General features: G+C 39.6%; 1 protein-coding gene across 14 annotated transcripts in view; it reads right to left on the bottom strand.

The window, feature by feature from the left end:
- FHOD3 (formin homology 2 domain containing 3) overlaps positions 1-23,097 on the bottom strand; it is a 385,520-nt gene that overhangs the window by 41,313 nt on the left and 321,110 nt on the right. For all 14 annotated transcript variants that reach the window (XM_065052812.1, XM_065052801.1, XM_065052803.1 and 11 more), the window contains 4 exons: positions 16,687-16,845; positions 8,102-8,284; positions 4,074-4,193; positions 3,427-3,588 (listed from right to left, as the gene is read on the bottom strand). In XM_065052812.1, the coding sequence (XP_064908884.1) occupies positions 3,427-3,588; positions 4,074-4,193; positions 8,102-8,284; positions 16,687-16,845 (624 nt within the window). The remainder of the gene's footprint in view (positions 1-3,426; positions 3,589-4,073; positions 4,194-8,101; positions 8,285-16,686; positions 16,846-23,097) is intronic.

Here is a 23,097-nt window from a genome sequence, read left to right as displayed (position 1 = left end):
TTTTACTTGTGTCTGCATTTTTTTTTTGGCCATTTATGACTTCAGTCCTTCAACAAAAAGCCACAAGTTTTGCAATAACTATATCATTTTGTTTCTAGTCTTTCTAAGTCCTTTCTGGTGAGCCAGGCTATTTTTTATTTTTTTTTTTAAGTTTTATGAGCTAAGGCTCAGAAAATTCTCATATGATGTGCATCTCAGGGGAAGGTGCATCTCTGTTTATCTACAGGATGAAAATTGTTTATCCTTTGTGGCTTCTGAACAACGTTTGTAGACAAAACGGAGCTCAAAATACAGCCTAATCCACAGTGAAATATTAGTTCTCCTTTCCTGTCAGCTTTCCGAAACCACGATTTCGCCTCGTCTGTGAACATTCCCTTGAAGCGGGCAGCTTGGATGGCTTCCATATCCTAACTCTGATTTGTGGCTGCTAAGATCAAGTGGGAATAGGGCTTGTTACAGTAATCCATCAGTGGTGTAACACATGCAGGAACATCCCAAGGAGGGAGACCTTGGGCGTCACAGGGAAGGTTAAGGCTATAATTTCTCTTAATGTGATTTTGTCTGGCCTTTTCAGGATTTTGTCCGCTTTGGGCAGGGACACTACATCAGGAAACCACAGACTGAAAGACCGTGCTCAATTTTTTATGTTCTTAGACCTAAACATTTTTTTAAAGTGACAACATTGGGTTAAGCTATCTTCCACTTTCTAAAACTGAAAAGTAGAAGATTCATTTGAGAATACAGCATACATGGTGGTGTGGATTTTGGAAAATGAGGGCTCTTCTATATTATGGTAATTTTCAGTTTAGTGACTAACTTGATGCCAATGTAAAAAAAAAAAGTGAAATAACTTCTTAACAAAGAGAAAAAGTGGGAAATGAGAAACCAATGTACCTAAATGTTAAGGGATGAAGAATCACTCCAATAAAAAAAAAAAAAAAACACACACACAAAAAAACCCACAAAAAACTAAAACACCACCACCACCACAAAAATTTAAACCTTCCAAACATGAGAAACCAACCTCAGTGAAGGCAATAAAACAGAGCCTAAACATACGCTGTACAAAAGGAAAATCAGGAGAGCAGAGATGGAATCCAAAGAGCAAATATCTAAGCTTCTAAAAAAAAGCCACAAATTCCTTTATGTTATCAAAAAAATGTAGGAGGTCCTGAATCACTGGACATGAAAGCCACTGAGGAAGACAAAAGTTCAACATGACTTATTTTATCCAGCTTCATCACAAAGGATGTTGGGGAGAAATGCATCCTGTACCTGCTTTTATTTTCCTGTACTTTTTTAAATAGATGTCAACTAATAGCAAGGTTTGAATACCTGCCGGCAGAAACAAATGTGTTGGAGGAGGACGATAGCTTACAAAGCAGTAAACAAGCAGAAGACAAGAATTCTGACAATAATTAAAGAAATTGAGCTACTGAATGAGTATTCTTTCACTACACTTAGTAACTTAAAGAATCAGAGGATAGAAAAAGTTTCAGTTATCTGTACAAAAGCAGCAAGGCTGATTCAAGAGACTGTAGAGCTCCAAGCTTTATCACTGTATCTGTTAACCGGGCTGGAAGGCTGAATAACAGAATATTAAAAACATCAAAATAATCACTGGATTCTGAATATTTTTATAAAAGAGTGGACAGATAAGAGCAAGTAAAGACAATTAGACTTCTAAAATCTTTACCGGAGCCTCATGCAGGTCACCTATGAAATGTAAGTTTAAGAGAGCAAAAGAGAAGGAGGAAGACATTGATTCTCATCTGATGACAGGGTTAAGAGTAGGTGTCTCGTGGTTTTTACTTTGTATTTCAAAATTATCTGGAAACAAGGAAAAACACTGAAAGGGTAAAATCTACAGATGGCAAGAAATTATTCAGATTAGTCCTGATTTAAGATTATTAGGGGTCTGAGAGATAAGCAGTAAATCTGCTTCAGCAGATCATCATCATTACTGTAGATCCCGATCAAGTGCTCACTGCAGGCAGGACCAGATTCATTCTAAAAGATGGAGAAAAAATATGGAAAGGGACTCCCCCCCCCCAAAAAAAAATATAGTAGAAAGATTATTTGAGACTTAAACAAGGATCTTAGAAGTCTGGTTTAATTTGATCTTGAACTGAAAAGGGTGATGGACCAGATGACCTTCAGAAGTACTTTCCAACCTAATTTATTCTACGAAATAGAGAGATAGTAAACGTTTCAACTGTTCAACATATTCAGACAGTAAATCCTGAAGCTGGCAAATGCAACAGCAGACAAAATTAGATTATGAATTCACTGCCACAAGAACTGCGCGAGGAAACAAAATAAGATTTAATTTTCGCGGTTTTAAAAAATTGGAATACACAGGGCTCCCCCTCCCTCACCTTCCAAATATCCCAACAAAGTGGCTTTTGGAAAAGAAATCATTCCTCCGTTTGATGCACATGATTAGTATTGTGACTCATGAAATAATTCTTTTCTAGGAGAGATCTTCCTCCTTTTTCAAAACTTCTTGTGCTCTCCTCTCAAGGAGCTGGTATTGACCACTATCTGAATCAAGACACTGGACTTGATGGATATCAGTATTATCTGTTGTAATTATTTCCATTTTCACATGAGACATGACTCCACACCAGAACTTTCATGTTTGTTATCTCCTTATTATATTCTGTCATGTTTACTCCAGTAATGACTGATGTGCTGTTTTTAAGGGTCACCCATGAAACCTCATACTCTGAGAGCTCCAAGAGTGAGGTTACAGTGTTTTTATCTTGCCTGGTAGCAGTAATAATAAATAATCTGCATGCCAAATAAAGCCATTGACCAGACCTACGCATTAGCCAAGGGATGATAACCTTTTAAAAAGAGGTGCTGCCACAGGTTTCGTTTATTTCTATTTATCTTCCCTAACTCCTAATCATCAAAATTATTATCAGGAAGAGTTAAACAGGAGTTAAACAAAATATTTCAAGGACACTTTCATTCTGGAAACAATTTAATTACAAAAAAATTCATTCCTTCCATTACCCTTAAAAGACAGTCAGAGAAGCCTCTGCCTTGAAAAAGAGGTTCTCTCAAACCACAGAGGAAATATATTTGAACATAATGGCCAAATAAAGTTTTAACCTGAAAACTGCTCCTAATATTATATACATTAGTAATGTATATAACATTAAAATGGCTGTCATAACATGACTGCCTATCAGTACATTGATGAGGAAACCACCTTACAGATAGAGATAAAGCTCAGAAGAGAGACTACTTGCATTTTTGAAATTCAGTGGGAATGACAAAACAAATCCAAGTCCATAAAACATGTTATGATAGTGAAGGAACAAAATGCAATAAAATAAAATCATAAATATTTCACTTTAAAGTGGATTTAAAAAAAACATATACATATATATATATATATTTACCCACTAGACATACCTTGGCTGACCTAGTGATGGCCCCGATCTCAGAATAAAGATCAGTGCTGTCTGGGAACTTTTCCACCACCATAGTGCAGACGTGGTGCAGGAGGGACTGCTTATGCACTGTGTCCTTGACTTCTGGAACCTTCTCGAGGTAGCTCAATTCAAAAGCTTTGGCCTGTAAGGGGGACGAAAGGGAAAAATTTAAAACTAAAAATGTTTACTCCTTCCCATGCAGATTGGTAGATATAAATGATTACCAAGTAGGGGCAGAGGGGAAAGAAGAATCCTAAAGGAGAAGAAACTGATTGCTCTTATTTATTTTTAACTTGCTGAAGAGTAGGCCTAAAATCACTCTGTCTGCAGTGAAGTGACTAACAGCATAGTGCTCACATTTTGAATGGGTTCCCCATTCAAATACTAAACCAAACCATCAATGCTAAACTCACGGGAGGTACACCAGAAGGATCCCTAGCTCCACAGCTCCTCCAGATTATGCTCAGAGGCAAAGAGCACCCTGACACACAACAAAAAGTAAAAGTAGGTTCTGTTTTCTACATTTTTGTTCTGGTACAAAATAAATACTGCAATTGCCATAATGGTTTTGACTTTGGGTATTCTGAAGGAAAAACCTTTGGGGAAATGACGGGACATCAGGCTTACGTTTGTTCCATTCAGAAAGTTCCCAATGGCTAGTAGAGTAGAAAGGATCAATCCCAAAGTTTTATTATGCTCCAGTTGGTCCATCCCTTCCTTCAGGTCTAGAAGCGGTTCTGCAACTTCCTGCCATGTGAACAGAAACAAGAAAGCGAAGGTCGTAGTTGCTTTAAAGATGCTTTAAGTTTTTAATTCTATGGTTTAGATTAATTACTGCAAAAAGTTCCTGAACTGGCGTCTCACAGAGAGCAAACCGGCCATGTGTGCTGGCCTTCTTCCATGTTCCAGCTAATAAATCACATGCAAGGACAGCAAAAAAATACATAAAATACTTTCCTAATGTTGCTTCTTTATGTATGCAATCGCCTTACTTGTCGTGGGGATTATTCTGTGATTCCAAACAGGAGAGACAGAATCAGAGAAGGGGCTGCTGCACTGGAGTTAGATGCATGAACATCCCCCTGCCTCAACTGATAAAAAAGCTTCTTATAACTATTTTTTTCTAATATTTGAAAAACAAACAAACAAAAGTTAGAACCCTGGCTGACTGGATGTTTGTAGTCTGACTGGATGTTTGCAGCCTGACCCCAAAGATTTCTTCAAACGATGGCCACCTCTGAGTTTTTGTTACAGTTTAGTGCTTGTGCGATTTTAAAACCAAAAAAACCCCATTGCAAACATCAAGATTTACAAGTGTTCTCATTTAATCTCTTAACTTAATTTGTCTTCCATCCACACATGTTAGATTCTGAGTATAGGTATGTAAACAGATAAGGCTTGCAGACAAATTCTGTTCCATTACCTCGGGAAGTGAACTACACCAGAGTTCAAAGGAAGAGAATGAGGGTAACTGAGTTGATGGAGCTTATTTCTATGTCTTTGTGCAAGGCCCAGGGCTATTTATTTTGCATGCACAGTAACAGTCCACATTGTTTCTTTCTCCAAATGCCATCCTAAGCATCCATGAGCAGCATTCTTTTCTCAAATTATGACGTTCTTTATGAGCCAAGAAGCCAAATTTAAGCTGTCATTTTAGACCAAGAGGCCAAATAACCAAGAACTTCACTTTCTTGAAGAAATACCATGGGCCACTCAACAATTGTAGTGATCTTTTACCATAACTAAGAACACAAGGATGAAGGAAACATACATTTTTAGCCAGTACAGAACAATTCATCTATTGAAAAGAATATGGCAAATATGAGACAAATTGAGATGGCATAGTGAGCAAAGTAATTCATATATCAGAGGAGAGGTGCTAAATAGTCCAAGTCAATCAAGTTAAACTAAAATCAACAAACTGCTGCACAGAATTCTCTAACTGCTTTATGAGCTGGGGTTCATTTAGTTTGTTTTGTTGCATTATGGGGATGAATCAAACTGCTCTGCATCTGCTGTAAACACAGGCATCAATTTGCAACCTGCTAAAAATCATTCCTAAAAAGTTAATTTAAAACATTCTGAAGGTAAATAAAAAGATACCATAAAAGGCTTCCAAGCAGGCCATACTGTAGCCCTTCATTTAGCTATTTACATGCAAGCTGTCCAAGCTTAGACTTTCTTCCATATAGTGCACATTCATAATTACTCTTTACTTTTTATTTCATTGTAGTATTAAAAAAACAATAAAAGACAATGCACTAGATGCTGTATTAACAGATGATATACCCATCCTTGCTCCCTATAAAACTCGCCATCTACCTAGAGAGAGCAGAGACATAATGCAGAGCTATCTCTTACCCTTAACACGTAACCTTATTTACCACGTTTTTATTCTTCACCTCGAAATTATGCTTGAATGAAACTTGTGGATTTGTCCTAAATTTCTGGCTGCAAGACATCTGATAGCGCCAGATAAATGTTTGACATGCGTGCACAAATGAACTAAACTATATGCGTGCAATGAATTCAGTGGTTCCGGGACAGGAAGAACGTAGCACACGTGTTTTGTACAGCTGATCTGCCATCTGTGTTGTTACCAAACTGCTATACTGGTAACAAGTTTAGTTTACTGCACCTTGACAAGCTCACATGCTTGCTTTGCTGTGAGGGGTAAAAATTTGGCTGGGATGGGAACTTTGAGATGACCAAAATGTAATTTGCCATATTTACATTTAATCAAGAGCAGCCTGTGAAGGGAAGTGATTTGGCACTAGAGTTTCACAAAGTGTTTGCCCATTTGCAGATGGATCTTCTGAAGAAACACGGTTTCAAGAATGGAAGAATGTTAGCAGGTCCTGGGACTCTTTTATTTCCACAATCATTAATGAAAACTACTTCCTTTTTTTAATTGAATATGTTCATGGTATCTCAGTCTAAATAACACTTATGTTTATTGGCTACCTGGAACTGCCTTTAACCTTTTGTTACTGGAGAGGCTCAACTGCTTGCTCTCCCTTGTCCCTCTGGTGTCTGATCCTATATCTTCCTCTTCACCAAATGAAGACCCAAGGTGTCTGCCATACCTATGCTTGTCTCCTACGCTTCTTATCACATGCTCCTTTTATCAGAGTTATTGTATGTTATTTCCTGTATCATTTTATGGTAACTAGTGTAGTTAGGTCTATTTACCTTTCAACAGTGATAAAAATATCGGTCCTATCTTCACTCCAGCTATGAGATCTTTGAGCAATTTAGACATTTGTGACCTTTTATGCTAGCATCCATTCTACATGGATTTTAGCTGGCAACTCATTAACTCTGTGGCATAAATATTATAGGATGGACAAAAGGAAAACTATCAGAATTTCTTCAGCATTTAGCAGTGCTTCAAATGTTACTTTTTGATTGAGAGGAGGCTGGAAATTTTAGGTATACACGTAGATTAACAGCTACAGCTGACTCAGTTAACATGCAGGGAACAATTTAGCCATGTGGTAACTTCAAAGCAGAATAAATTGCTGTACCAGTATAAAAAAAAAAAAAGAAAAAAAAAAGAAAAAAAAAAAGGAAAAAAAGTATTCAAGGCATATACAAGTATTCCATGTTTTACAAGTCAGAAAAGTAAATGTCTAAGACTAAAATGTCACAGTTAAAAAATCCCGAATATTAGTGTGATTGCATTTCCTCAAATCTATGAAAATAAAGCAGAGGTTGAGTAATCTTGATGGCATCAACTGCAAATCAATCCACTGTTGTATAACTTGTAAAATAACCACAGCTAGGTAAACATAAGGCATTCATAAGCATGTCACACTTATCAGAATCCATATCACACAAAGTTTTTTAATATACATACACAGGTACACCTACAAAATTAATATATACAGGAGAGAACTGCCTGAAGAGCAATTAATGGGTTGTATGCCAGAAGTGCAGACAGAGGAAGGTTCCTGGACTGAGATTCCTGCAAGAGCTTTTGAAAGCCAGCACGTAGCTGAAATCTCCTACACAGTTTCATTCTGCTTCACTGATGTATTGAAATTATATGCTATCATTTAGAATTTTTTGTCTGTGATTCATCATTCATGACAGAAAAACCAATTACAGTGTTCTCTGAATAAATGCCATCCATGAAGAAAGTGGCAACAACTTTCTGTGACTGAACTAAAAAGAACACCCCTGAAGGATGTCTTATCTCTTGTTTATAACTCTGAAAAAGAGTTATAAACAGAAATAACTTTAATGGATGGTGTTTTCCTCAGTTCAAATGGATGTAAGATCAATATTCTCATTTTATGATGAATACTGTAGTCCTCATTCAATCTTTATCCAAAGAAAAATTCTTACTGCTCTGAGGTAAGAATTTCCTGAATAACAACATCTGGAGAAGATGTGGTAAGGATTTAGCTCTCTTCTTTGTTCCAACATCATTACTGCCTAATTAAAGGAAGGAAAACATAATCTTTAATTTTCTTTTATAGAAGGAACAGATTATGAAGGATCATTTTAGCTGTTTCCTGGTTGGCCACCGTAACAAAAGCAACCCATTTACCATTTCCTCAAAATATATGCTCATATAATAACAAGGTCAGGGAAAAATTAAGCAAAGCCTCGGAAGCATCTCCACCCCTGCCTCCCTGCCTTCCCCTCACCTTTTCCACTATCTCGTAGTCCATCTTGAAAGCCCAGAGCTGGAGCCTGGCGGAGAGTTCGCTGATGGAGGAGAGGGTGAGAAGGAACTGCTCGGCGCTGCCCAGGGGGACGTCAGGGTTTGCCAGCTGCGCCTCCTGGATCTTTTGCTTCTCCTCCTCGGTTGGGATCATGGTCAGGATTTTCTGCGAAGGGAGAGACAAGGCAGATATCAGTGGTGGAGCTGAGGCAAGGGCTGGATGCAGTGGTATGGGGCTGTTCCTGCAGCAAGCGCTCCTGCAGCACAGGCTGACGTGCTGAGCTTCACTTGGACTTGGCCTGAGCTCCTGTGACACCGGGTGACTTCTCAGCAGGAACGGCAGAAGTCCTGAGTCACCGGCTGGTAAATCAGGACAGCAGTGCCAGTAACCAAGCACCAACCCACTGCACAAGAGAGCAAAACAAGGCCTGTTATGTTGAACATCTGCAGCTGAAAAACACATCTGCATTAACATGTGTTTTGAAAAATTTGTAGCCAGCAGATGTGGTTAATCGCAGGATCAAACACTGAAGAAAGACAGGGTGGCTCATTAAGACTGCTCTCCTCAGCTTTCACATCTTTAAATCAAAACTGGCCAACTTTCAGCAAATTATGTACAGAAGTGAGGGTAGAATGAGTGAAATCTTTTGACCTGTGATTTACAGCAGGTCAGACTAGATAGCAGGTCCCTTTTAGCCTCAACATCCCCAGATCTTCCAGCGCACTTGTAGGTATACAGGAATAACCTGAGGACTCCTGTCCCTCGCTGTTCTCATAATTTAATATTTTTTGTTCAGTCCATTTTGTTTCTCAATGAAATATGACAACTAGTGCAGCCTACTCCCAAAAATTTCACCCAAACTGAGGACAACTTCCCAAGGAAGACGCATTGAATTTAGAGCTGTATTATGCATTGCATAACATACAACCCTTTTCTCTTCTGATCTGAAAAGTCTAAAATGCTGATGAAAAAGGATCTCAATATTTTCAGTTTCTGCTGTCAGTATGGCTCAAAACATTTATCTTTTCCCTTTAATTATTGGATTTTACATGCTTGTTCACATGTGGCAGCTTTCCTTCTCAAAGTATTGCTCTCTAAGATATTTCTTCTTAATTAGTTTTTAGCATAACAAATGCATTTTAAAATTAAAAAGAAAAGCAAAACAACATAAAGGCATCAGATTAGTTGAGATCTTTACTTTGTTGATCAATGATGTCTCATTAAAACAAAGCAATAGATTTTCAGTGCAAGATATGTTTATTCATCTGAAGAACTAAATGTTTTTGCTGTAGTCTTCTACAGTGATAGAAGCTGTTTCGGAGGAGAAGAGAGAATAAAAATATAGCCAAAGAGCTATCAGACCTGCCAATCCAAACTACAGCCTTGTTCCAGCACTGCACATAGCTAGTTCATTAAAGTAGCAAACTGTCCCCTTCCAGTACCAATAACTCATCTGCCTCCTTGTACAGTGCTGGAGCTAAGTGTGGACAGTAAGAGACTTTTCCTGGTCAATCAGGCAAAGAACTAAGAGTCAAGCAAGCAAATAATCTTCAATTTGTTGAACTGGGAATTATTCAATCTCAGTCACAGCATTTGTATTTGCTGTCCATCTTCTTATACTGACTTCCATAAACATAAACAAAGAAGCATTTATTTTTGTTAATGTTGGCTCTGCCTTTCAGCTAAAAAAAAAATAAAAATAAAAATTAAAAAAAAATAAAAATAAAAATTAAAAAAAAAGCCTATTTACTCAGACACTACAAGCTTCTACCTTTATAAATTAATATCCTAAGGAAAAAAAGAAGAGGAGGACAATCCCTCAGTACACTCTTTGTCTTTTCCTTCCCCTGTAAATGACTGTTCGGAAAATATTCTGATGTATACCTGTTCTTATTGATAGCATGATAGATGTTTTGAGATGTGTTATCCATCCATCCATCTTCACATGTTGAAATCTGTAACTTAGGTCGTATCTAACATCTAACTAGAGGTTTATGAGTAGCTGCTTCAGGGCATTTCACAGTGCTTAACCAACACTCATCTAAAAAAGTTCATAAAAAAGAGAGACTGAGTCTGAAACTCATAAGAGGTGTTTCACAGTGTCCTTTGAAGAAGTTTGGCCTTCTAGTGCATACTCCTCCCTTCCACAACAACAAGAAGGCAACAGCCCCTCAGCTGAGCCAGGGCAGCTTACAAATAGGATCATATGAACATCCATACGTGGTGAGTTTAGCAGTAGCCATGTGATGGAGGTAAAAATGCTTCTGATGCACTTTTGAATGCTAACACTTCAGCAGTATTCTCAATTGCCTCCTACAAATAACTAGGGCTTTCGGCAGCTACCCAGGGATCCCACAAGTATTTTGTGGTGGTGCAGGGCATTCACTCCAGAGATTTTGCACTGCTTTGGGGCATTTTAAAGATGGCAATGAAACAGTAAGCTTTATTTCCAAAGGGACTCTCCTCCTCCTCAAGCTTTATGTAAACACTGCAAGCCAGATGGAGCCGACAAAAAGCGTTTGAGTCCAAGTGCTGCGAGGCTGCTGTGCTGTGTACCGTAGTATCTGAAAGAGAGAATGCCAAGCCAAAGAGCCTGCACGAGCGGTGCCAGCTGCTGAGGATCCCCCCTGCCTCCATGGGACCAGAGCTGCTGGCAGGTTCTCACACCATCCAGGGTGCAACTGTCCCCATAACAACGACCTACTCACCAGCAATTCTAATCTGCTTGGGCAAAATATTTCTGATCCTGCTGGTCACCACCCCTGATGTGCCCCTGAGCAAGTGCTAAAACGCTCCTATTCTTTATTTCCACTCTATGACTAATTCAAACCATTTGTTCAGCACTGGAAACTGATGAGTAGACCATCTGCCAGTTTATTAGTATTTTTATTGTTATTATTTTTTTAAACACCACTGACAGTAAAAGGAGCATAAAAACACAGTAAGGCAGAAGGTTACTGGCACTTGATATGATGATTAAATCACAAGTACCTTTGAATCTAATCATTAGTTCATGATGCCCTCCCCAGAATGGCAGTCTTCAGGTAGATTAAAGAAGAATTGGGTTATTGACAAGCCCTATGCTCATATCCTCTAAGATGTGCAACACATATATTTCATCTCCATGCATTCTCACACAGAGGTTTTGGACAGAGACTAAACTTCTGAGGAGGAAAAACAGTGCACAAATCCTGTCATGGAGAAAAAGAAGGAAATCTTGGAGATCTCATTTGCATGAGATAATCGATCCTAATTGTTCTGTTCCTAGACTGCTGGACCCAGCCACTTGCTTGAACTTTCAGCAAAGGGATCAAACTGTTTATTTCCTGGACTCTGCCATCCTGACATACGATCTCCAAAAATTTCTGAGAGGAAAGACTCACAGGGCTCTCAGGGAAAAATTTATAACCCTTATAAGCCTGAGGGTTATGAGTCTCAGTGTGGGATGCAAGGAAGCAACTAACCAGAGCCTGCAAATGGCCCAGAGCATCTGCAGAAATAAGGCGATTAAACAATCTCTTTCAAGAGACAATGGGGCTTCTCAGTGATGATGAGTGCCTTGGCTTTCCAATTTGGTTTCAGCTGATTTTACCAGGTGAACAGGATTCTGAAAAAAATTATCAAACTAAATATCTGGTTGTTGATTCCAAAGCTTTCTGTGGCTTGAACACCACAAATTCATAAACTGCATAACCAAATACACATTAGTGGGTATTTCACCAGATAGTTGACAGGCCTTGGCAGACTATTCAGCTCCAAAAAGTCTCTCACACTTCAGCTTTCCAGGCAGCTATGAGCGAGACACATTGGTGAAGGTCAGGACTCCACAGTAAGCGAGGCCACCTGCACTAGTTTTATTTGAAGTCTTCCAAAAATGACCCATTTCTAAGAAAGGATGACATCTAAAATGCCTGACAGCCATCTCTGAAAACTGGGAACTGACAGCTGCTGCCTCGGTCATACCACTCCACTTCCTCAAGCTCTCTAATGAAATACATAAGCACACCATTGCTGGTCACAGAAACCATGTAAGACATTTTGCTTTGCTGCAAGATGTGAAAGTGTAGCTTTTTTATTTAAGTGAAGTCTGAAACTTGTTAGGGCAGCAATAAGCTGACCGTAGTTGTACAGCCAGCAAGGCACCACTGAGTCCATTCTCTCTTCTGTCTAGACTTGTGAAATGAGGTGTTCTTTCAGATCATGTGAGCTATTAATAGCATAATTTGAAACATCCCATCACACCTTTACAAAGCATTAGCTAAACAAATTGGAAACGGCAAATTACAACATACTGTGGCAACTATCAGAACAAAAACTTAAATACCTTGATCACTTTCGAAAACCAAAGTTTGTTTTTTGTTCATACATGTCAACATCTGCCCTTTGAACAGTAGGCTCTCATTTCTTACCCCTTTCTACATCTCAGAGCTACCTAGCCACACATGGACTTCAAAGTACTTAACAAATATGGGTATGAAGGGCCTAGCATACCTGAAGAGCTTTTTTTCATCTCAAATAGTTTTACTAAAGCTATACCTATCAATGCAATCAATATTGTGTAGCATCACAAAGCTATATTTTAAAGCACAAAGCAAACTACCTCGATTTCCTCACAGCATTGCCCTATTTTATTCTGCTAAACTAATCATACTTTTTGATATAATTTGATTTCAATCCATATTGCCTTACTGAGTGGCACTTTACAGAAGGACCCACTCATTTACTTTACTAAAGACAAGCAGCAAGGACTGATTTGGTGGACTCTATTCTCTCAGTTGCCTATGATACACTTCACTAAAATTAGGTGCCAGGATTTTAAGCTCGCCTCTTTTCTTAGCTCACAGAAAGCCCTCATCCATGCTAAGCAGGCAGTTCTTTATCCTGCAGTGAGCTCCAAGTTGTTTGAACACAATGAATGCCAAGCTTTCAAAGAAAGGAAAACACAACCACTTTGGCAAGCGTAAGGTGGCAAAAATCTTTTTAGTTGGATTGATGCATGCTTGCAGACACATATTGTGCTTTCCTTTCAAAACATGTTTCTAACAGTGTCTGCTCTGCATACTAAATGGTCAACATGAGCCTTTTTAGCACCATGCCTCATTTCCTGCCCTTTTTCACAACTCAGGGATACCTAACCACTTCAAACACATGGCCTAAAATAGAATCATAGAATCACAGAATGTCCTGAGCTGGAAGGGACCCACAAGGATCATTAAGACCAACTCCTATCCCTGGGTCTGACAACCCAAAAATTCACACCATGTGTCTGAGGGTGTTGTCCAATCACTTCTTGAACACTGTCAGGCTTGGGGCTGCGACTGCCTCCCTGGGGAGCCTGTTCTAGTGCTCTGGGAGCAGAACCCTTTCCTAATGTCCAACCTAAACCTCCTCTGGCACATCTTCCTGCCATTCCCTTGGGTTCTGTCACTGGTTGCCAAAGAGAAGAGATCAGTGTCTGCCCCTCCTCCCCCCGTTGTGAGGAAGCTGTAGCCGCCATGAGGTCTCCCCTCAGTGTCCTCCAGGCTGAACAAACCCAGTGACTTTAGCCGCTCCTCATACGGCTTCCCCTCCAGACTCTTCACCAACTTTGTGTTCCTCCTCTGGACACTCTCTATATACAGAGTGCTTTAAAATACCTGGAGAATTTTTTCTTCTATCTTAGTTATATATTTGAAGTTAAAAGCAAAGTATGTAGTACTAACAACAGTTAAATGGCACAAGCAAAGCAGCATTTAGCAGAACATTGGACAGTAGTGCAGGGTTTACTGGGTCAATATGAACTTGATTATGAGTTGGTCCATCACAAACTTGTAGCCTGCATCCCACCGCATCACTGCCTTGCTTCTAGCACTACTGTCAGCAGTACTTTTGTTCCCTGTCCTTAAAGGAATCACTAAGGTCAGTTTTAAGACACCATTTAATCTGAGTTTCTCCACCAAGGTGCAGAACGAAAGCCACATGCACACTTACATGACAGTGACAATGCTCTTAAGAGAAAGATATAGCACAGAGCTCACAGCCAAGGCAATGGACATCTCAGGTGGCTTTTTACTCTGTTGGTACCCTGCTCCATGTTGGATCCACTAAAAGCTGATGACCCTAAATTACAGCTTCTCTGCAATTTTAGCAGTGAATGTTATATCTTCACCACACACATTACATCTCTTCTGCTGCTCTTCTTACATCTCTCTTTCCTGCTTGCTAGTTGTGACATCTCTTCTAGGCAATTAACTACGCAGAAAGGCTTTTGAGTACCCACTGTGAGGCAGTGTTTCAATTAGACATTCTTTTTTTCCATACCAGTCCTACCTTATTCAGCCCACAGGTTAGCTATAAAGTATATTATATAGCAAATAATTTGCTTTATTCTCTGTTTTTTTTACATAAAAGAAGTTGATGCTTACACTATTACTGACTCATTCATCATCATGGCCAATTATTTTCTAATATTTAGGAAGTGTAGATATGAACCACAAAATTTTCTAAAAGTCTAGACTGAAAAGACAAATCCTGTTCCATCTAAGCTAACTCTAAGGCTAAAGCCAATGAACAGATGAATATAGAGGAGAAGAGGAACAGCAAACAAAGTTTGCCTATGCTGTAGATCAAAGGGGCAGTATGGAAAAGTGCAGCAGGGCTCTGCTAAAAAAAGTGGGACTCATAATGATGCATTTCTGTATCTCTCTATGCACCTCTTGGTCAATTCTGCATATTTTAATCCAGCCCTCTATCTTGCTATAAATGTCTCTCGAACTCTATAACAACACGCTATAAGAAAAAATCTATAAATTTGGGAGTGGGAAAGAGAATCTGAATTCAGTGTGGGGTTTTACCTGATAAGAAGTAAATAAATATGGAACACTGAGAAATAGAAGCTCTTTTCTCCACTAACATCATCTTTCCCAAACAATGAAAGCTTCATCCCTCAAGGTGGAAATTACCTGGGCTCTGTTCCACTTGCCCCTTTGTCTTGATTTTAAATATCTGAGACTACTCACATCCTTAGCCCCATGCTGTGGACACAGAACTCCGAAATCCCATTTTCTTTAGTGCCGGGCAAGTGTATCACCAGTGTATCATTTCCTGGTTTCTGAATTCTTCAGTTTGAACGCTACCTGAATGTATATTTTAAATGAAATTACAGGTTTCTGGCAGCTAATGGAAAGGCCACCCAAAGGAGGGTGTGGTGGTACAAGGCACTCAGGACTGTGGACACCACAGGTGGTTGGCAGATGAGGAGCCCAGCTACACATGTGGGCACTGGAAAGGGTGAATTGTGCAGAGCAGACGAACGCCAGAGACAACTCAAAGGAGAGGATACTTTTGAGGTAATGAAGATGTGTCCTTCTTTATGTGGGACTTTGTATGGAAACCCTGTCTACAGCACTGAGATCCACCTGGTAGTCTGTGAGTTGGGCTTGGCTGGAGGGGGAACTTGGACACTTCAACACTTTGGCAAACTGCAGTGGTGGGTACGTGGGCTAAGTCATGAAAAATTACTTTTTTAGTTGATTAGTCACTTTCACAATATGAGTAAGGTATGTATATAGCAAATATGTAATATAGCTTTGGGAAGAAACTACATTCTAGTGGGGATAAATCAGGCCTTGCCTCTAGCTAGAATGATCTTTTGCCTTAAGTATTTCTTTTGCATGTAACTGTTGGCAACTCCATTTCCATTCCAGATAGCTTTTCTCATTTTCATCTGTAGTCACACCATAGCGAAGGTAGAAAGGGAGAAATAATGAAAAATAGTGTAAAACCACTGAAAGGTGACCGTGAATCAATGCATGACCTCTGCAGCTCAGCCACTGGTTGAGATTTGTAGTTGTGCAGATTACTCTTACTAGATGATATGCACTTATTAAAAAAAAAAAAAAAAAAAGAAACAAAAAAGATTTGAAATGAATACAATCACAATGAAAAAAAATGGGGAGCAGAAAGATTCTTTTACACTTCATAGAAGAAAAATGTTTTGATAAAAAAATAATAAACAGAGCTCATCTTGGATCTTGGTAGGAATATCTGCACAGTCAAACATGTAATGGTAAAAATTACATCATCTGTAATCTTTATACCAACTGCTTTTCTTCAAACAACAGTAACACAGAAATGCTATTTTGAGCAGAGCTAGTCACTGTATTTGTTTTCCATTAGATATACAATCTAGAGTGACTTCAACAGCTAGCTGGGCATGAACTTTATTAAACCCTGTACCAGTTGCATCAGCCCTAGTAACACACTACCCATTCTTGCTGCTCACAATATTTCAGTCAAGCTCCAGAGACACAGATAATACTCTGAAAATCTTGACAGGAATTAACACCATTGTTACTCAGACACAAACAAAACAGAGAATCCACGTTTACTGAGCATGTCGACTTCAGGTGAATACTACATGCTTCTGAGCACGTTGAGCTGATTTGATGCGTTTCAACACTCAGTCATGACATAATACATTCCCTCTTCCCTCTTCCATGAAAAGTCTGTGCTGTACCATGTGCAACATAGAAATAAAAGGACACATTGAAATTGCCAACTTGAAGACATCGACTGTTCTTTCTTACCTCTATTCCTTCCTTGTTTAAGGCATATTCGTCAAAGTTCAAAATAGCAGTCTTGATAGTCCGGGGAGGGGGCAACACAGTCAAGCCAATATTAATAGCGTTGCTTCGTTTTGAGTCTAATACAATGATCTCCTGTCGCTTCCCATCTGCAGCAGTTTTCTTGGTAAAGAAGAGAACAAGAATATTATTCCTCAAGCCTGTTTTATAAAGAAAAAGTCACTCCTTTCACTAATGATTTCCCCTACACATGGGTGCTGACACTGAATGTAAATCTAAACAATTTATAGTCATCCAAAAAGCTGAATTCTTTTACCACATCCTTGCTGGTATCAGCATGAGCTGCCAGGATTTAACCAGAGAGCTAAACATAGTCTCAGATGTCGTGCAAAACCGAGTTAGCCTGAGACACCAGAGTCCCTGTGAGGGCTGGGAACACTGCAGCTCGGGGCAAGAGTCAGTCTGAAAAAAGCCTGAAGCGGTCTCTGCGGGTGAGGGCTTTGCTGTGCAGCAGGACCGGCCGGCGCAGGGCCAGTGGGGCAGCAGCCTGGTAGCTGATGGTCAACCTGGAGTGGCCACTGACTCTCTTTTGCCTCCATGGTTGGATGGAAAACAGACAGGGTGGTTTCCACCTGCCTGCCAGTGCTCTCCTGTGCTATAAATCCGCCTTGGGCACTGGAAAAGGAGTTGTGGATGCCTTTCTGGAGACACTGGCATGGTTTTCTGCCCTCTGGATGCCAGAGGAAGGGTATTCTACCTCACTGCTCATGATAAGGGTACATAACAATTTCAGCCCTTCTGCTTTTTTCAAAGTTTTATTTGAGACTAGACATAATTCTTGGATCTTACCTTCCAGTATAAACCACTGTACAAATAGTAATGAAAGAACAAAGAACTAAGAACATATGCTTTAAGTTCCATTCTAGAGAAGACTCAAGAAATTTCTTCCTCTCTGTCCCCTGCCGCATAGTGGCAGAATGTGAATCAACTAGGCAAGGTGACTCACAAACCATTTATATGACATAACACAATGCTGAATGTGGTCTTTGCTTTTACACCCCAGCATGCCTCATCATCCCATGCTAGAAATCTCTTTTTGGCAACTACATAGGGACACATATGTCATACACCAGGCATCTGCAAGAGCAGAGGACTCTGCTCCTCATACACAGGGGTCTTTTCCTCCCTCTCCACACATACAAACTTTGGAAACATGTTTTCTCTCTTTCACTTTCCTTTGCCCTGTCAGAGATGAGATGAGGGATGCTGTCAAGCACAGGAGCATAGGGAGAAGACTAGCACACTGATGCAAGCAAGCACAGACATGCTCCACTGTGTATAAACCCATATTTCAGCAAGGCACAGGCTTGTGACTGTGATCTCCCTGTAGAGTCTGTTACCTGGACTGTGCTCACCAGCTCTGGCAGCAGCAGTCTTAGCACAGATGCACCTCAAAAGGGCAAAGAGAGACACCAAGGAATTCCTCTTTCTAGGCTGCAAAGTGGCAGTCCATACAACTGTTCAGAACTGGGAATCATCTGTGCTGCCTACATAGTACCTCTTGCATCTCTTGAGGATTTGGGGGAAAGCCCAGAAGGAGACTTTTGCTGCCTCAGTCTCAATCTGTGCTCAGGATAGCTTTTTAGACCGTGAAGCTTTGTTCTCCACTTCCTTTGGGTCTGCTCAACAGCCACCATCGAGTCAAAAAATGCCCTGCTGCCAGGTCTACACGCTGCCTCTGTGTTGGAAGAACTAAGTTAGCAAATACGATTTTACCAAAGTACCTCCAGCGGTGGGTCAGCTCATAACGGGAAGGCGGTTGTATCATTACAAAGATGCCTTTTTCTGGCAGAGCTCAGCTCCTTGCCTGCACAGGAAGAGCTGTGCCCACCAGTCCCAGCAGAGCTGTGCCCACGGGTCCCAGTAGCCTCCACAGCACATGTACACCACAACAGCCCTTTCATCGTACCAACGTGATTAACAGAGCATGATGCAACTTCTGTGTGCAGATGAGACCAAAGGCAAGCACAGTTTGCAAGAGTTGGAGACTATCACATCTGTATGATCTGTGAAAATAATAAGAGGCTTTTTTTTTTAACTTAAAAGGAAACAACTCTTTTGCAGCAAACTGAATAAATTTTAGGAGAGCAAAAATGATATTTGTATTCAATTTTCGTATGGCTGTTCTCTGGAACTGCTATCTTAACACCTTAAAAGCATCCCTGAAGCCTTCTTGAACTTTCTCTTCTTTGAGTAAGAGTCCTCTTTTTCTTGGAGAGCTACCTGATGGACATCAGAGGCAGCTTCTTTAAAGCAGGCATTTTAACTTCCAGGACCATTAATCACATTTTTTCAGGACCACAGTTAGTGGCCAAGACCACAAAAAAACAAGTGGGGTTCACCAGAGACTGCTTCCTCTTGAGTTTATACCACACTAGCCTTTTTAAAACCACCAATTTTTACCTTGTTCTTCGCAGCACAGAATTACACAGCTCCAAAGAATTTATGCAGAAGGGAAAAAGCTGGGGGCAAGGAGTTAAACTTAGGCTTCCCACATGTGGTGTGGGTAAGTAAGCCTCAGATCTGCAGCTTTGTTTTTAAGGCTCCTAAGCTTGACAAGAGAGACATATTCATTTGAGGGACACACGATGCAAACCGCTGGGATGATTGTGATTGCAACAGTGCGCTCGCTCCTCCACAGTGAGTTATGGAAGACAGATGAGCTGTATAGGGGATGGAAGTATGTAGGTATTTTCCAGAGCTATAACTGCATACGGGGTATAAAAATCTGGGGTAAGTAGCTCTTTCCAAAAACAGGGGCAGAAGAGATTTATAATCCATTCTGGGGATGATGGCTGAGTTACAAAGAAATCCTTTCCAAATGAATAAAAAGATGAAGAAAAGACAAACATTTTACTGCTATGAACTTTATTACCCTACTGCTAGGAAAAGAATTCCCTTTTGTCTGCAATGAAATTGCACATTAGTAAGTGTCTGACTTAAACTACGACTATTAATTTCTATTACAACATCAGGTGACTTCAGACTGTGCTTTATAAGTTCATTAACAGAGAATGACTTCAAATGCTTGAGGGAACAGTGCACTAGTGCACTTGACTTTATATTTTAATGTGTCAGTATGTAATGTAAGCCCTGACTTCTGAATATTGTATTATGAAATGTAAATACAAAATTAATTATAAAATAAAAATATATCAGGTGATATGATTTGTAGCAAACAAATGTTCCTGCAATGTATTAACAATAACAGTGAATTTAGACCTTGACAAGACCTAACTGGCCAGATTCTGTTGTCTCTATTGAAGCTTAGATAGTTAGGTTATTCAAAAACTGTTTCCATCCCACAGAAGGTGATTTGCAATCTGCTGAGTATATAGTCTAACACACACCTCTGTTTTAAATAACACAGGAAGCAGAAAAAATTAATTCACTTTTCATATAAGCAATTATATATGCTTATATATGGTCATATAAGCAATTATATATGAGCATCAAGTCAGAAATATCTCTTGTATTTAAACTTACAGAACAATCTGCATCAATAGCACAGAAAAAAATGGGCAATTCCTTAATAGAGAGATGGTAATTTTTTTACATTTCAATTAGCTAGGATTTAGCACTGGGGATTTAAAATGGAAACACTCAGCTGACTTTGTCCAGGATACACATATATAATATTTTTCAGAAATTCTGGTCCACATTTATGACTTGCCTTGGCATGTATTTATATTGCAACAAACGTTTGCAAAAGGAGTGTCTAGACATATATACATGAAAACACATTCCTTAATTTTTCACTCCTACTAGCTTTTTGTCTGTGGGCACATGTCCCACCGGGTATAGATGAATCAGCAAAATAATACTTTCAAATGACATGCAGAACCAAGTGGATGGCAGATGGGCAGAAGAACACTGTGTGATTCAGTAGTGTCTGTGTGTTTTCATTTCTCTTCACAGAAAATACTTTGTCAAAATACCTGCTTTGTTCGGCAGAGTGAGAAGACTGGCTTGGAGGGGATACCTGATCACTCTCTATTTGCAAACAGAATGCTGTGATCCTCTGTTTGAGAAAATAAACAATCTGCAACTAAAGGTAACTGTAGTTAACTGTAACCAATGTCTGAGTTGTCCAGTGTAGCATAAGTTTCCCCAAAATCAAAAATCTCCCCTTCCAGCCTCCCCCCGCAACTCCTATATTATATCCTACAATTTAAAATCCACTTTATTTTATTGTAGTCTATTGTGTTTAATGAAAAAGTTCTCGTAAGCCAGGATGTAGCTGTTTATAGCTGTGTGTTGTGGAAATCACAGTGAAGGATTAGAAACTGGAGTAAAATTGGTTACAGCTGTATGAAAGTGCATACGCAGAAGTAAAGCCAAGCCCCCCCCTACACACCCTGACTTTTACTTCTCATCTCATCCTTCTGGACTGTTCCTTTTCCATGCACCTGCTTCCATCTATTGCTATGAAATCTGGAGATTTGACTTTTGATTTGTTGCTCTGTGCTCTTTTTTTCAGCTGAATCAACTGAGCTGTGAGTCAGACTTTACGATATTATAGAATAAACCTGTTTTGGATTGCAGCCATTGGACACAAGAAACTAGACACAACGGGGAATGTACTCGCTGGAAATAAACCAAGCAGTCTGGAAAAAGCAAGAGCTATCCTAATTTGAGAGCAATCTTCATACCAAACCTTAAGTCTTTTACAGATTCAGTGGTCTGCTTAATTATTCCCACTCTCGCTTGATCTAAGGACCACCTCCTAACCTGGGAGATTTGCTGGTGTTCATCAAAACCATGCAGGAGTCTCAGAAGTCTGAGCAGACCTCCACTATGGTAATCCTTTGTCACCACTGTCTTCTCTACAGAGACAATGAGACTTCTATGTCTGTGTTATGGGATGGGGTGGAAAGAGAGCCAAAAGTATAATGTCTCATGCAGAGAGCAGTTATTAGGCTCCAAGAGGAAAGCAGTCACCTAAATCATTCCTCAGACTTGCACTAATTTCAAAGAAACCTGCTCACTCATCTTCCAGCCAGAAGCCAAAAGCTGTGCCAAAGCATCAGGCAGCCCAGGCAGGTTTGGGAAGCAAGCGTGAGGAGCGGGTGGGGAAATGGCCAAAGGGAGTTGGGGAACATGCACAGTAAATGACTGAAGAAGTAAACAAGTCAAAATTCCAACAATTTAACATTCTATCAAAAATGTTGGGTGAGAATATAAAAGATTAAGAATCAGCCAGACTGATCCATTGCAATACTGGCATTTAGCACAAAGCTAAGTTTGGAAATGGCAAATAAGTCATAATTCCACTTTCAATTGGAAGAATTAAGTGTTTTATGGATCTAAGAAAACGCTCTTATTCCTTCCATCTATGAACCATCTGTGCAGATTTGTATTTACAGGGAGAGAGATGAGGAGTAACACGCCACGGTGTCACCAGCATTCCTTCCTCAGCAGAGAAGGAGTTAGAGAGAGAAATTAATCTCCACATCGGCCAAATGAATGATCAGCTGAATGTGTTTTTTGAGCTGCCGTGCCATATGTTTCACATCTGCATGCATCTGTGTCACAAAAAATTCAGCTAAGAACAGCGACAGCAGGATCTATGTGAGCCATGTATTTATGTACCTGTTGTTTGCTAGGTACTTAATAGGGGGCTTGATAGTTCAAATTGCAATGTTTCCACTTGGCCAAGAAGGTCAAGAATGACTATTGGAAAATTTTGAGTGAATAACCCAGACAAGTGACATGGAGAACTTTTACCATAAGACATCCAGTCTCCCCAGATTAAGAGCAAACAATAATATATATGATACATAATATATATAACAACTTTTGCCATCCAAAGAGAAGTAAAATATGCAAGGTAGTGATTTTTTTTATGTCACTATAAAACATACAGGCACATATAGAAAACATACAAGTGGTTTAGTTATTTAAAGAGAGATGGACATAATTTACCAGCATTTTAACTGGAAAACAAAACAAAACAAATTTTCCCTCATAACAATTTTTCTGTTTAAGAGAAAAAGTTTATGTAGCCATGAAAAATAAATGTTTGAGCTAATAACTTTTTTAATGCTTCTTCAAATTCCTACTAAATTCAGCTACAAAAGACTTCCCTTTGTTGCTGAGCCTAATGTTAAACAGCCATGTCACCAGCCTTTTATTTTATTTATTTTATCACAATGCTCCTGAGGAAGATGGATACCCAGCTACAGAGGTATTTCCTGTGCCAGCTTCTATCTTAAAATTTGGATAGCCACATTGTACAGATTAAAGATTTAAAACTGGCCTGTTCGCCGGTATAAAACAAAAACCCAAGACACCTACAGAGTTCAGCTGTAAACTCGGTCCAGCTGATAAACTGATCCTTCAGAACAAAGCACA

Source organism: Columba livia, chromosome 2 (assembly GCF_036013475.1).
Source record: "Columba livia isolate bColLiv1 breed racing homer chromosome 2, bColLiv1.pat.W.v2, whole genome shotgun sequence".
Lineage (NCBI taxonomy): Eukaryota > Metazoa > Chordata > Aves > Columbiformes > Columbidae > Columba > Columba livia.
This window is presented reverse-complemented; position numbering and strand designations above follow the sequence as displayed.